The sequence below is a fragment of the Brassica rapa genome, chromosome A03 (genome assembly GCF_000309985.2).
Source record: "Brassica rapa cultivar Chiifu-401-42 chromosome A03, CAAS_Brap_v3.01, whole genome shotgun sequence".
NCBI lineage: Eukaryota > Viridiplantae > Streptophyta > Magnoliopsida > Brassicales > Brassicaceae > Brassica > Brassica rapa.
The window spans coordinates 27328329-27343621 of record NC_024797.2 but is presented as its reverse complement, the minus strand read 5'-3'; the positions used below and the strand labels follow the sequence as shown (position 1 = coordinate 27343621).

At 35.0% G+C, this 15293-nt stretch overlaps 3 protein-coding genes across 3 annotated transcripts; 1 reads left to right on the top strand and 2 right to left on the bottom strand.

Annotated features, from left to right (window-relative positions):
* The first annotated feature begins 2339 nt into the window (after positions 1–2339).
* On the top strand, positions 2340–7005 carry LOC103861594 (glycosyltransferase BC10). Its single transcript, XM_009139313.3, has 10 exons — positions 2340–4581; positions 4872–5314; positions 5384–5583; positions 5652–5723; positions 5811–5901; positions 5997–6077; positions 6162–6224; positions 6319–6441; positions 6516–6554; positions 6640–7005. Exons 2-10 carry the CDS (start codon positions 4982–4984, stop codon positions 6775–6777), a joined length of 1140 nt encoding a protein of 379 aa, XP_009137561.1. The 5' UTR covers positions 2340–4581; positions 4872–4981; the 3' UTR covers positions 6778–7005.
* An 88-nt stretch (positions 7006–7093) lies between these two features.
* Positions 7094–8842, bottom strand: LOC103861593 ((DL)-glycerol-3-phosphatase 2). The gene is made up of 6 exons (XM_009139311.2): positions 8595–8842; positions 8195–8419; positions 8011–8071; positions 7743–7890; positions 7551–7630; positions 7094–7432 (listed from the first exon to the last, which is right to left on the bottom strand). Exons 1-6 carry the CDS (start codon positions 8815–8817, stop codon positions 7300–7302), a joined length of 870 nt encoding a protein of 289 aa, XP_009137559.1. The 5' UTR covers positions 8818–8842; the 3' UTR covers positions 7094–7299.
* A 1596-nt stretch (positions 8843–10438) lies between these two features.
* Positions 10439–14379, bottom strand: LOC103861592 (AAA-ATPase At4g25835-like). The gene has a single exon (XM_009139310.2). It carries the CDS (start codon positions 12643–12645, stop codon positions 10855–10857), a length of 1791 nt encoding a protein of 596 aa, XP_009137558.2. The 5' UTR covers positions 12646–14379; the 3' UTR covers positions 10439–10854.
* Between the last annotated feature and the right edge of the window lie 914 nt (positions 14380–15293).

The following is a 15293-nucleotide window of genomic DNA, read 5'->3' as shown; positions in this document are numbered from 1 at the left end:
ACATAACTTCTTAATTAAAAATTTAGAATATAACAGATTCTAAAACATAATTAAAAAACTAAAAAAATAAGTGAAAATTATATATTGGTTCAATCAGTGGTTCAATCGATAAATTTTTTAGGTTATATCAAAAAATTGGTTATATCATATAGGTTATGTCTTATATGCACTGATAGTATCAAGAAACTAAAGTTGTTACGTTCACATTAAGATTGGATAAGCATATACTTTAAATTTTGAAAGTAATTAGGTAATGACTAATATATGGGGAAGCAAGATTGTCTATATAATTTACACACAAAAAAAAAGAGATTGTCTTTATTATACCAATGATTTTTTTTAATATTGACTTTGCCAAAAAGTATGTAGCGACTCATATCGTTTAGCGTTCCAACTACATTAATTTTTTAAATATACAAATTTTAATGATTGAAGAGATCTTTATATATTTTATTTAATGGATTTTTAGATAAATATTAAGAAATTTTAGAATATACTTTCATATTCTCAACATTGTTAGATTTTGAAAATATATAGATTTGATTGTAAGATTTTTAGATAAATAGTAAGTAAATAATGAAAATATGGAGGTATATTCCCAACATTGTTAGATTTCGAAAATATAGATTTCAAAAGTATATAGATTTTTATATAATTGAGTATTATATTTGGTAACTAAATATTAGCCATGACATAAGTATAGAAGAAAACATATTATGAAATGATAAGTAAGGTATCCTTTTATTTGATGGTAAATATTTGCTTTTGAAATTTAATTAATATTATAAATATCATGCACTTTAAACATTTCTTTTGGGGTTTATTCACTCAACAGTATTTTTTGAAAAATAGTTTAATATGTTTGACAATATTACCAGCTTCTGAAAGAGAATCTTGACTCTTGTTAACTCTTGTTAGAGAGCTTAAAGAGAATTGTGATGTAGATTACACGATGACATCTATTACTGTAACCACTGCAGAAGTCACTAATGCTAGTTGCCACTTGCCACACCGCGGTGAAATCCACGATGAATCCTGTTACAAAAGTCTCCTTGTAATGGTTGAAGTTACCTCAACTGAGATTCAAGATCAGATCAGTGGAGGAAGAATAAATAAATAGAGTTTTTTGCTTCCTTTATCGCTAATGACGTATTGAACCATAACTTTGTAGGTGTTAATAACAGAGACAAAATTGAATAATGACATATTGATCCATAACTTTGTCGGTGTTATCATCAACTTCGTTATTTGTTTCTTCTAAAGCCACATCAAACACACAAAAATTCTGCAACACAAGTTAGAATAATCATTGCTTACTCACAGGTCAAGAAACATAAAGTTCATGTTTTCTCTCGTACCTGTCCAGGAAGATGCCCAGATTGTAGCACCAACAACCAGTAGGTTAGTGTAACTGATGAATTGAACAAAAAGAAATGTTAAAGTTGGTACCTTTATGCGTATAAATTATTCGCTCACTTTTAGGTGATTACTGTTAATGAAGAAGTAAACGGAGCCAATGTAGGTAAATTTTGTTTCGATATTTGCGTATTAATTAACAAAAAAACAAAAGCATTTAATTAAAACCATATGTTTAAACAAAACCAATGGCATAGAATAGTAAATACTTCAAAACTTCAAGGTGACTTCAAAAAAGGGCCTTCTGTTTTCATGTTCTAAATGGGTCCGAAAACCCCAAGCCTAACAATTTGAAAACTTAAACTCGAACCGATATAAACCTAAAACTTGAACGCACATTACTATGAGATGTCAAAATAAATTACTTTCAATTATAGATGTCAAAACTCAAATATTAAAGCTCAGACAAAACAAATTAGTCTGTTAAATTAAAAAAAATAATCAAAATGTTATCCCGCGCTTTCAAAGCGCGGGTCAAAATCTAGTATGAATTTTTTGTTTGAGTTTTCTATTCAAGTTTTGACGTTTTGAAAGGGGCTTTTTTGATCAAAACGTTAATAGGATCACTAGATCATCGGTGATCATGTTTACCCATGATCAAGTTACCCTGAATAATTTTATTATTAATAAATGGATATATTATGAATAACTTGATCATGTTCTCTTTAAATGAATAATATACCCATTAAGGATATATTATGAATGTGATGCTCCAATTTTATCACTAGCCATAAATGATCCAGGGTAACTTGATCACGGATTAACATCGGGCCGACCCTAGATCACGGCTGAGATTTCTTTTGACTTATCAGCTAGATAACTTATCATTTCTTTCTTTCTTTCTTTCTTTCTTCCACGAAGTTTGTGGAGTTTTGACTTTTTGACCATTATCGGTTAACCAAATTATTAGTCCTTCTATTTTTTCTTCATTATATAAGACATGTTTGTTGGCTCTTGAATTACACTTACTCCAACTACAACCCCTGTTCCGGAACGCGGTAGCCGCTAGTCGGACGGTCGGATTGGACCTAACACACAAAAAGAAAATCGGGAATTAATCGAAAACTATACATGACAGAATTTTTAGATTGTTTACTATGTTATAAAACATGTTAATCTTAATTTGTGTATAACATTAATATATTTTCATGTTTAAAAACTGTATAAAACACACAAATATAATATATAAACTTAATATAGTGTAATTTTCATCAAAATTATGAATACAAATGATATTTATAAAATTTTAGATCAAATAAATAAATAAATATATTATTAAAAGTAAAATAAAAATTATAAAATAAAATAAAATAAAAAATAGATTAGGCGGCCATCTAGGCAGCTAGGCGGTCATTTAGGCGGTTTATGCGGAAAAAAATCAGATATCCGATTTTTTAAACCGATTTGGCATAAATCGGGACGGAAAAGTGACGTGTAGTGCCCAGACGGCTAGGCGGCCGATTTTTAGAACATGGACTACAACTAACCTAATTAATCTGTTTTAATTATTGATTTGAAATACTCTACATAATTTTATGTTTAACAAGTTTATATAAATGTATTTTAAACAGTGTTTAATATATAATATTATTAGTGTGAACAAAAAAGTTTTAACAAATTCTTAATGAAATTTGGATATTCATAAAACATACAGAACAAGTTTATGTATCTTAAAAGTCAAGGATTTCTTAAGGAGATTGCAAATAATAAGTGGAATTAATCCTTTAAACTCAGATGAACTGAATTCGAAAAGAAGAAAAAACTAAACAAGGAAATCCACACAAGCCATACAAAACTAGCACCTACATTGTCCTGATTTGCTGATGACAGAGAAGTGGTGTCAGCTTCAAACCTGAGACGTGAAGGGTCCAAGTCAACTAATGTCTTATCGGGTAAAACAGATTCTGGATTAGAGGTGATTCTTCCAACTTTTCAATGCTTCTAAACTTCCTTCTGGATTACTATTCGTGATTCATAAATTTCTAGCGATTTTAGAAAATAATAAATTGACTAGGTTGTAAAGAAAATATTTAAAATTTATCTAAAAACTAATTTATAAAAACAGATGACCTTGATATAATTTAATCCAGTACATGTTTGGTAAGAAGTTGGCTAGGTTCTTGAGAAATGGGAAATGAAATATGACGAAACTTTGTTAGAAAACAAAATACTTCTATTTTGTGTGCTCTTTACCATAAATATAAACCATATAAGTAAATTTTATTCTAGCTAATTAAGAAAATGTATAATTGGAGGTTTTATATACAATCTGACCAAGCTCTACACCTATCCCAAAACCCAAAACCAAAAGACTCTATTACACTGGTTTATACTATACCGGTTTATAATATACATGACTCTGCGTACATGATTAAAGCTATATATATACAGGGATCCCGCTATATACATGAGTGCACATCAATATCGAATTTAAATACCATCATATCCACTTGCGTTCGTGGCCACTTTTAGTTCTTGTATGTTTTTGCGCAGAGTCAATAGCTCTGCTTGTAGTATGGACCTTCACCTTCCACAGAGAAAGAGAGTGCGAGTCATGATCTCAGGTTAATTCGAGTTTCGTTGCTAATAAAAAATAATCAAATAAATTAATGTCCGTAAGCAGGTCTTCCGGCGTCGTTGTAGGAACAAAACGGCGAGTGTCCTGAAGGGTTAAGTGCGATGATAGGACTTAATTCATTATTTAGACCATCCACTTGGTAACATTTATGTTCCATTACCCATTAAAAATAAAATTAAAAAGGTTCAAAGAGTCGTGAAGCCAACTCAAATCCAACACAAAATAGAAATGTAGATCCTTTTGATCTAATAACAAAATATTAAGAGAAAATAGAAAACAAGACATGCTGATTCACCAAAAAAGTCTCTAGTGATCAAAGTATAAAAAGACCCAATGAAAAGGCTCTGAAGCGTCTTGACATTAACAGTTTACTTGTGTGCATGCTTTTAGAAATTAAAAAAAAAAACACACTCCTTTTCTCTCTCTCTCTCTCTTTCGACCATATATTCGCAGAATCACTCCTGTTTGCTGCCCTAGATCTTGAAGAAGAGGATCAAAGTTGACTTTTTGAGATCTGGGTTTGGACAAAGACTCTGTCTTTCTTCATTCTACCGTTTTGTTTCAGCTCAGCTCGAAGTTTTATTAAGGTAAACATGCACTTTGAGTGCCTCTTTAAAGTCTTTGTAACTGCTCTTATGCTGGAAAGCGAATCTGAGATTTATAGCTTTTGGACTTTAGCTTGCTCACGAGACTTACTTAGACTTCAGTTAAGTTCCTACGTGTGCTAGAGTGAGGACTGAATCACGGGAACAACGTGCATTTTTTTTGCGGTTTTCACAATTCTTCATTTTGCTGATTGGATTCTTCTTCTTTAAAGATTAGTTTGAAACGTTACTTAATATCTCCGTGTTTTCCGGTCTGGATCTTTCTTCTTCAGGCAATGCCACTTTAAAAGAAGTATGAAATAAAGATTCAATCTTTGTATGCCTTTCAACTAGAAGGCACGACAAGGGAGGTGTGTTTGGAGGCGTGATTTGGTTTCATCAAATGGTTGAGGCGCAGAAGAATTATCAAGGGCCGCCACGTCACCACACATCTCTCAAGAAGCCCCTATGGCTGGTCTTGTCAGTTTCAGTGTTCAGCATGCTTCTCATCTGCACTCGCATGTCCCCACGACACAGCAATAACTCCTCTAAGGCTCTCTCCTCGTGGCTACCTGTTCACGTCAGGAAACACACCGACGAGGAGGTGGCAGCTAGAGCAGTGGTCAGAGACATACTCAAAACGCCTCCCGTCGTAACAGAAAACTCCAAAATAGCCTTCTTGTTCTTGACTCCGGGGACTTTGCCGTTTGAGAAGCTCTGGGATGAGTTCTTCACGGTAACTAACACACCTCAACGAATTGCACTTGCATTATATCCGCTAATGAATCATGGTTTTAATCTGAAGGGTCATGAAGGGAAGTTCTCTATCTACATCCACCCGTCCAAGGAACGGCCAGTTCATATCAGTAGTCACTTTTCTGATAGGGAGATCCATAGTGATGAGGTCACTTGGGGAAGGATCTCTATGGTTGATGCAGAGAAGAGGTTGCTAGTTAGTGCTCTTGAAGATCCTGACAACCAACACTTTGTTCTTCTTTCAGAGAGGTAACGACTGTGTCTCAATTAAGTTCTTCTCCACAACTAAAAAAAAATAACTTTGTTCCTCTATGCAGTTGTATACCCTTGCATACCTTTGACTATACTTATAGATATTTGCTCTATTCCAACGTCAGCTTCATTGAGAGGTAAATTAATCTCTTTAATCAAAAGAAAAGAGTTTTTTTGTTTGATGTTCATTGACACAAGCTTCAATTATTTTTGTTTTTCTCAAGTTTTGTGGATCCTGGTCCTCATGGAACTGGTAGACATATGGAACACATGTTACCTGAGATTGCTAGGGAAGATTTTAGAAAGGGTGCTCAGGTAAAAAGACAAGCCTTAGTCTTTAAGAGCTTGTCTTAACTAGTAGTATGTTGCTACTCCTGTTGACTGTTTGTGGTGTCTTTTCTTCTGGCCAGTGGTTCACAATGAAGCGGCAACACGCGGTTATAGTGATGGCTGATGGTCTCTACTACTCAAGGTTCCGAGAGTATTGTGGAGTAAGTTTGTCCTGCAGCTGATTAGTTTTCGTTTTTAGTTCTCTTCAGTTCTGATTCTGACGAGAAAGTTTATATGAATTTCAGCCAGGGATAGAGGCTGACAAAAACTGTATTGCAGATGAACATTACTTGCCAACATTCTTCAGTGTGAGTATATGCTTTCTTAACTCACACACACCCATCTTCTGCAGTCTTCTTGATGCTGAAACATTTTTGTTTGTTTGCTGGATCTTTTTTTCAGATGATTGATCCTATGGGGATCTCGAACTGGTCAGTGACTTATGTTGATTGGTCTGAACGACAGTGGCATCCAAAGACTCACACGGCAAATGAGATATCACTAGAGTTCATGAAAAACGTCACGGTATGTTTAGAAAACACAATCTCTTGAAAGTTGTCATGATTAGCTTCTTATTATCCTCGTTTCTCGCTTGTCAGACCGAAGAGATGAGTACACACGTCACAAGTGTGGGAGAGGTATATGCTCTCTAGCAGATCTCTCTTTTGTGGTCTTTACTTCTCTCTTCTCTTTCTTTATAATTTTGGACTTGTGGTTTTGAAGCATGGAGATGAGCTGCATTGGCCATGTACATGGAACGGGATTAGACGGCCTTGTTATCTGTTTGCGAGGAAGTTTCATCCTGATACTCTCGACACATTGGTCAACCTCTTCCCTAACTACACAAGCACAGTTATCTGAGGGAAGGATTCTAGAGCCGAAACAGGCAATTCTTGAATTCATTTTTGTTCCAGATATGTTGGATCTTTTAGATATTGTAAATTTTCCGAAAAACAAAAACTGAAATGATTCGTGGAAGTTGATGTTTCTTGATGGACCTGAAGAGTTGGTTTATACAAAATTAGAGCAGAAATTTTTTGGTTAAAAAGACTTTCATATTGCTGGTATATCCCTTTGCTTCGTCTCTAACTCTCTATCAACAAGTTTATGTTCATGACATTGTAATCACTATCAACAACACAGAGTTTTGGTAATGTCGAAGTCACTCACCAAACCATATTAAAGTATTCGAATTTTATTATGAAATCATAACATGAAAGAAAAAATACCCCAACAGGAATCAAATCGTTTTATTGTCAGTCAAGTGTATGAACATTGTTTCCCATACAGCCAGAGTACAGGTCTTCAATCATAAAAGAATAAAACCGAGCCAGTCAAGTATCATGTGGCTTGAGGATAATGTTACACTGAAGCTTTGTGGTCTTAGTTTTGTGAATCCTCGAAAGGAGGCAAGCCCCATTCCTCTGGTTTGAAATGTAGCAGAGAGGCTAGAACTTGATCTGCAACGGTACAGTAGGACTTGTCCAATCTTGGATCCGGTACCATTATCACATTCCTGCTCACACACCATCGAAGAAAGAATCACATGTTAACCTTTTAGGGACTCTCAAACTCAATCACTAACTGCTCATCCGCTGAGGGGACTTGCAGAATGTTGTCAGAAACCAACTTACATTCCAGCATTTTTAGCTGCCATGACTCCAGAAGGAGCATCTTCAAACACCAGAGCCTTGCGTGGATCTACAGGACCGTCCTATAAAACCCACAAAGAAGAGTGGGACATACATTATTAGTTTACTACCTCTCAATTTATTTTGAAGGTCGAAAGACCACTAGCTAGTACAGTCATGTATAGTATTAATGACCTCAAATCTCCTAGCGGCAGCAAGAAAACCGTCAGGAGCAGGCTTCCCTTGCTTCACCTCTGGATCATCTCCACGCACTATGTGATGCATCAGTGAAAAAAGCTCCCGGTGTCTTTGCGTTTTCAGATCAAAATGTCGTGTGTGTGTACTGCATATCATTAAGGATACCAAACAGATCAGATACGGCAAAAAGATAAAAAAGGAAACTGAAAACGCCATTTGCAATCTAAATGTTGTAGTATTGTGATGGTGATGCAGAAACAGATACCCTGTGGCCACACAAATTGGAATCCCTTTCCCATGGAGATGTCTGAGAAGTCGGCTAGCTCCTATATCAGAGAAAGAGATCATGTCACCAAAAGTTATATATATATATCTCCTGTTGTGTTCAACCAATGAACACAACCGGAGAAAAATTTGTCTTTGTGTTAATAGTCTCATTGTATTGTAACCTGGCATTAAGTCACTTGTGGGAAAGAGGTCTTGCAACATAGACTCTCTCTCTACAATGAAAGCTTCAGGGGAAAGAGAGTCACTGATTCCACATTCCTCAACGAAAAGCGTGGCAGCTTCTATCGCTTTCCTCCCCATCATCTTCGCTTTCAAAGACCAGTCAAATGTTTTGTTGTATCTCGCAAGTATCTTCTCCTGTACCTCCGTGTAAAACTTCTCAGTGTCTACAAAAAACAGACATGACAATAGGGGGAGAGTTTAGGACAAGCAAAGACACATCTTTTACCAAACATTTAAGTAATCTCACAAAGTTGTTGACTTTTACCACTGAATGCTCACAAAATAGCATAAAGTTTCCAACTTTAAACAAATTCTTAAGACCGAAGACAAGGAAGTTACCTAGAAGGAGACCATCCATGTCGAATATGACGTGAGTGATCGAACCTCTCCCGGCGTCTGTGACGGCGTTGACGGAAGTGGTTGACATAGCTGCTACTGAAGCTTTGGTCACTGATCGCTGCGGTAAACCTCTGGGAAAGGGAGGAATGAAGCTCGTTGGAATCGTATTAGAAGATCGGAGTGTGATTCTTTGAGCAACGAATCTAGTTGGAGATGCTAACATAGTTCGACAACGTAGTAAGCTTTGACCTTTGAGCTATTTATAAGCGTCATCATTAATTGGGCTTTAAAATTTGTTGGGCTTTACTTTAATAATGGGCTGTGGGCCTGTGGCTGGTAATTTGGAGGTTTTGAACTGCGTCGTTTCATGAGCTTTGAGCAATTGGCATTTCTAAAATCGTTTCTTTTAACACATGTAGTGTGTTGTGTTGAAAAGCAAGGGATGAACCAGCCAACTCTTAAATGGAGCACTTCACCGTCAGATACTCTGAAGCGTAATATAGATAGTCTTTTGGTATGATGGTCCGAATAGATGTGGCATAGGATGTGTACATCCAAATGATAAATTATTGGTTATATGGTACAATGCAAAGGCTTTTTCTCGTTTTCAATCTTCCCTTGAAGCTGAAGCTACTCTATGTTTTCTTTTGCAATATCTTGGATAATATAGGGTCTGAAGATGTCCTTTTTGAAAGTGATTCTCGAATTTTTATTGAAACCTCAAGAAAAAACTACAAGAACATGGTTGAGATTATGGAAGTTTACATGTGAGATACTTGGAAGGAGAAGAAGGGTGTTGAAGCCAAGATTTAGGTTTCACAAGTCAACTCATTGTTTTAAGGCCAATTGTGAAAGTGGAGATCCTTCATGTAGGTTCTCAAGTACTACAAAGAAAAGAAAAGGTATGAGTCCGAGTCAGATATTGGACATAATAAGTCATAGTTTTCACAGCTTTTCCGACAAAAGCCTAATGTACATGCATCACCTCCAACTCACTTCTAAATCAAATCTTCCTATAGTTTTCACCGAATCCCCACAAAAGCTACTCTTTTCAATTTTGCTTTTTGGATACTTTCGTGTACACCATTATTATTTCATGACGTTAAACTTTGTTAGTTTATCTATTTTGGAAACTTCAACTCTCGTTCTGATTGTGGAAATGTGACTAAAGACATCCAAATCTTATCAATACATATTAACCCTTATTGTGTCAATTTTAGTGTCTTGTTAGGAATGGAATTATTGGTGTTTTAGTGTCTTGTTGGAGATGATGTTAAACAATATTATTATTTTATCTATGCACAATTCACTCGTAATTTATTTAATATTGTCGTTGGACATATTCAATTTGTTTGGCCAGTTAGTCAATTAGCACAAGCATGAAATTTGTTGCTTCTCTATATAAATCTATAATCTGTATTATAAATAGATTTAAGAAATATTAAACAAAAGAACATTAAACTTGTAGCATATAATAGCAAATAAGGTTTGGCATGTAATAGAGATCAACTTATACATATTCAAATTGTAGATGTTAACTCTTATCTTCCACAGTATTATCCTTCCTATTAATGTTACAACACAAAACTAGATTTCAGTGAAATGGTATAAATATGAATAACATGTTTGAAATTAAAATGATTACTATGTCATTGAAGAAAGTGAGAACTTCTACTTTTATTACTACTACTAAACAGATGGTCACGTCACTATACTTCAGAACATTTTTTCTCCTATGTAAAAAGGTTACAACTTCTAACTGTTCTTTTTTACTCAAAAGTCTACCGAAACCCAAAACCGGATTCGAACATCGTTTCCTTAGAGGAGAGAATAGGTCCATATCCAAATCTCAAAACAAGTCTGCACTGACTTGTATATAAATTATTAATCTTGGGATACTTAATCAACTAAAGCAGATAGTTTAAATACAAACTCCCATACGGCCGTACATAACAATATATGATAACCATGATATTCTATAACACTACTATTACTATAAGTCATAACACATCATATGCCAATGGTTTATCCAATGATTCTCTTTGCATTTTCTAATCCCCACATACAAAAAATCTCCAGCACCACCATTGGCTCTTTTCAACTAACTCTCTAAATCCTCTTATTCTTGATCTTTCACTTTAGCTCACTTCTAAAAGTTGACTACCCAAAAAGGAGAAAAAGAAAGACAAAGATCACAACCTTCACATTGTGTAAACATAGAATGTTAGAAAAACTCAAGAACAATGAAACATTAGAACACTTAATCTTCACTACTCTTGCAAATGCTGTCCTCAATCTCTTCTTCTTCTCCATAAGAACTGTCCAAAGCCCTCTTCTCCTGCTCCTCCGCGTCGTCAGCCACAGCCAACCTCCCAATTTGACCCCTTAGCTTCCCATGCTTCTCATTTCTCTCCGCCCTTCTTTTCATATCCTCCAACAGCTCACTCACAGCTCTCTCTTTATCCCTCTTATTCTTAATAAGACACTCGCTTACATCAGCAGGCGTAATCTCCGCCTTATCAACCACCCTCTCAAGCTCCTTCAAAACGTCGTCGCTTAAATCTCCTTCCTCGTATCCCAAGTAATTCTTCAACAAGATCTTAACCGAAGCAAACGTACAGTAACTCATGTACACATGCATATCCATCCTCCCGCTCCTAAGCAACGCGGGGTCAAGCTTCTCAATGTGATTGGTCGTGAACACAAAGATCCTCTCGCTACCGCAACAGGACCAAAGCCCATCCGTAAAGTTCAACAAACCGGACAAAGTGATCGTGTTCCCATTCCCCTCATCGCCTCCTAAACCGGACCCGGTTAGCATCATCTCCGGTTCATAATAACTCTGTTTCTTTTTGCTCCGGTTCTTTAAATCGATCGAGCAGTCTATATCCTCGATCACAATTATCGACTTCGAGCTCGTCTTCATCAACAGCTTCCTCAGCTCCGAGTTGCTCCTTACCTCCGCGAGCTCAAGATCGTAAATGTCGTATCCGAGATAGTTAGCCATGGCTGCGATCATACTCGACTTCCCTGTTCCCGGTGGTCCGTAAAGCAAGTACCCTCTCTTCCAAGCCCGGCCGGTCTTCCGGTAAAAAGACTCACACTCGGCGAAGTCCTTGAGATCCTCCATGATCTCTCTCTTCTTCGCCGGGTCCATCGCCAGCGTCTCGAACGTGCTGGGATGCTTAAAGGGAACAGACTCCCAAGGGAGCCCCCTCGAGTCCATTCCCCCGCCACCGCGCGAGTTCGTGTAAAGAAACCGATCTTGATTCTTGCGGCGAATCTCGTTAGCTGTTTCCATGATGTGGTCCAGGTAAGAGCCGAGGATAAAGCTTTTGTCTTTCTTCTCGACGCGGAGCGTGAAGCCGCGCTTCTCATCGGGCATTGGCCGCCACGCGAAGGTCTGAGTTTGTCTCTGCGCGACGACGTGCTCCCAGAGGACGGTGGCGGAGTCGAAGGTGTCGGCGATGGAGTCGTTGCTGGAGAGGGAGAATGTGGTGGAGGAGGAGTTGGTGGCGCGGGTGAGGCTGAGGCGGTTGGAGGTGACGGTGGAGGAGGTTAGGTAGAGCTGGACGGCGTCGTAGAGCTCGTTGGTGTTGACGCCGTCGATCTCCGTTATGTCGAAGTAGCAGTAGGAGGAGAAGAGTTGGAAGAGTGTGTTGAAGTGTTTGGTGATGGCGAAACGGAGCTCTGGTGGGAAGACTGAGTTCATGAGGGTCTGGCAGAAGGCTATAACGCCGAGAAGGGAAGCTAGAGAGGTCCAATACTCTTTCATTGTCTTTGAGAGAGAGGAGAGAGAGAAACAGAGGTGTTTTAATGGATAGGTTGAAAAGGTGATAACTTTACGGCTGAAACAAGTTGAAAGGTGACAACTTTGATTGATTTGTCTTGTAATAATCAAATTGTTAGATTTTGAATAGAGTTTTCTTGAACAACGAGTCTCTCGTTTTTTTTCCAGGAGGAAGCTTTTAGTGATCAAGCTTGTGATGAAGCAGCTGGATGTAACTTTAGAGAAGAAAAAACAATGTGGGTTTTCTCTCAATTTATACATACAATTGAACTGTTTTTTTGTTTGATTTGAAACCCTTTTAGTTTTTTTTTTATTTGGGGAAGAGATAAAAATTAATAAATGTGACAAAAATGTTATTAAAATATAAGGAGTTCATACTTCATAGGGCCATTTAAATATTTTTTGGTAGCCAAAAAAAAAGAATTACAAGGTTGGACCATTATGGATATAAGAGCACCCACAATGGGAATCCTTAAAGGGGAGTCCTTAGGAAAAAATAATTAAATAATCGGTAGACCCCACCAAAAGCTAAGGATTCAATCCTTAAAATTTCTAAATAAGGACTCTTTCTTAGTGAATCATTGCACTATTTGCGGGTTCCGACGACATGTGGCGATCCGTGATTGGTTGATATTTATTTTTTTTATCTAAAAAAGAAAAAATAAATAATAATATTTAAAAAATCAAAATACACTTTTTCTAAGGACTCCTCTTAGAGTAACACCATTGCAGGTGTTCTAAGACCATCTGCAACAATGATCCTTAGCACAAATCCTTAAGAAAAAAATTATTACAAAATTATGTTAGCCCCACTTCATCTATGTTTTTGTGCCAATAAAAACTCATAAACTCCCTAGCTAAGGATTCGATTTGCTGAGCCTCTTAACTATTTGCGGGCCCCACTGACATGTGGCGTCCCACGATTGGTTAGTTTTTTTTAAGAAAAAAAATCTGAAAAAATAAAATAAAATAATCATAACTACTATTTCTAAAAATTTGTGCTTTGAGTATCACCATTGCTGATGCCCTAAATGCTTTGACCATAAAAGAAGGAAAGGCAATAAATTTTGATACACTCTTTACTGAAATAAGGACTATTTTAGTGGAGATATATCATATACGTCTAAATATAAATTCCAGATTTTGTCAAGGACAAAATGTTATAGATTTTGTCAAAATTGTAGTCCAATTAAGGCCATTCATATATAAAGGTAGTAAAAAGGAAATATATCTGAGGTGTGAATAATTAGGTGAAGAACTGATAGGAATTCAAAGATTTTCAGACAATTTGTTTAAGTTTAAATGATTTTTACATATTATAGTTATAACTTATAAGTAGTTATTTGTTTTTGTTACAGAATCTATTATCACAGATTTTACTGCAAATCATGACTTGACAAATAGTACTATACTAGGTGATAACCCGCGCCCTGCGCGGAACGAGGAGATTATTAAAATATTATAACTTTTAATATTTAGACATAATAAAAGTTAAAGCCATAGTAAAAAAAATATATGTAAGAAAATACGGATTATAGCTAAGAATTTTAGTATGTCAATATAAATTTATATGCGATGGCCATTAAAATTAAATTGTATATTTGTTTGCATACGGATAAATTATAAATATAAATATTAAATAAAACATAAGCAATAGTCTAATAAAATATAAAAGGAACAATGTATAAAAAACAAAAGAAAATTAAAAATAGAGACAAAATAACTGCTGTCAATAATGCCTTCAGAAGTCTTCGTTTGCAATCCTATTATGAGCAATAGCAAAGAGATCATCTAGAGAATTTAAAAATCTATACTATTGAAAGGGAATGAATTTTAAAAAATCTACCTATGAAAAGTTATTGGACTCTTTCATTAGACTTAACTATTTTTTTGGTCTCACCTTATATTTCTCTGCAATAGTCAATTATCTTATATTTCTCTAACTATGCAATAATCAATTACCTTATATTTCTCTAATTTAGTTTAACAATATATTCTAAATATATGTATCTAAATATATTGTTATGATGATTTTTAATAAGAATATATTATAGATGCGGTTGAAAATTTATATTATTAAAAGAAAATATTTTTAAAAATATTTATAAAAGAATTTATAACATCTATATAAAACTCTTTATTTTTTATCCTACCATTAACTACAATAACTATAAATAATTTAAATAATTTAAACAAATCCTATTATTATTTCTTATTTTGTATGATACACTTCTCTAATTATTTTTCTTATTATCATCCAATGTTATTGTTGTTATTCAATAACGTTATATACATCATATATCATGCTCAAAGATGGATATATAATATTTAGATATCAATTATTAAAACGAAAGCATATATCACACATCATATTATATCATGTCATCTAACATTATATAATTCTAAATATTTACAAAATCAAATTTAATAAAAAAACACTTTAGCAAATCATTTGTTAAAACAAAATTATATATATTTACGTTAAATTATTTTTTATTACATTAATATATTAGAAGTTTCATTCATCTCTTAAAATATTATTGAAGATTATTTTTTTCCTACCATGTAAACCAAATGCCGGGTCACACTTGATTGCACGTTTTTTCGAAGTTTGCATGCTTTAAATTAACGAGTTTTCATTAAATCTAAACCAGCTTATGTACAAGTCTTCGTGTTTACTGGTTCGACGATGGGTCCAAACTTGATATAAAAGTATTGTTCTCATCTAATTAAAAATAATTTATTTTAAAATAATATACGCACTGAGTCTGATCAATCCATATAATTTTTTTTGAAAAAAGTAATCAAACGATTAAAAATATAATTACATAATAATAATTTTTTTTGATATAATAAAATTTTGTAACATAATAATGTATAACAAGACTAAAATACTAATTCATATCATA

Excerpts from the sequence above, each read along its gene's own strand:
- LOC103861594 (XM_009139313.3), top strand. The coding sequence starts at position 4,982 with ATGGTTGAGGCGCAGAAGAATTATCAAGGGCCGCCACGTCACCACACA. Across the intron at positions 5,584-5,651 it reads TTTGTTCTTCTTTCAGAGAG|TTGTATACCCTTGCATACCT; the intron begins GTAACGACTGTG and ends TCCTCTATGCAG. Across the intron at positions 6,555-6,639 it reads ACGTCACAAGTGTGGGAGAG|CATGGAGATGAGCTGCATTG; the intron begins GTATATGCTCTC and ends GTGGTTTTGAAG.
- LOC103861593 (XM_009139311.2), bottom strand. The coding sequence starts at position 8,817 with ATGTTAGCATCTCCAACTAGATTCGTTGCTCAAAGAATCACACTCCGA. Across the intron at positions 8,072-8,194 it reads CACAAGTGACTTAATGCCAG|GAGCTAGCCGACTTCTCAGA; the intron begins GTTACAATACAA and ends TCTCTGATATAG. Across the intron at positions 7,891-8,010 it reads CCAATTTGTGTGGCCACAGG|TACACACACACGACATTTTG; the intron begins GTATCTGTTTCT and ends AATGATATGCAG.
- LOC103861592 (XM_009139310.2), bottom strand. The coding sequence starts at position 12,645 with ATGTATAAATTGAGAGAAAACCCACATTGTTTTTTCTTCTCTAAAGTT.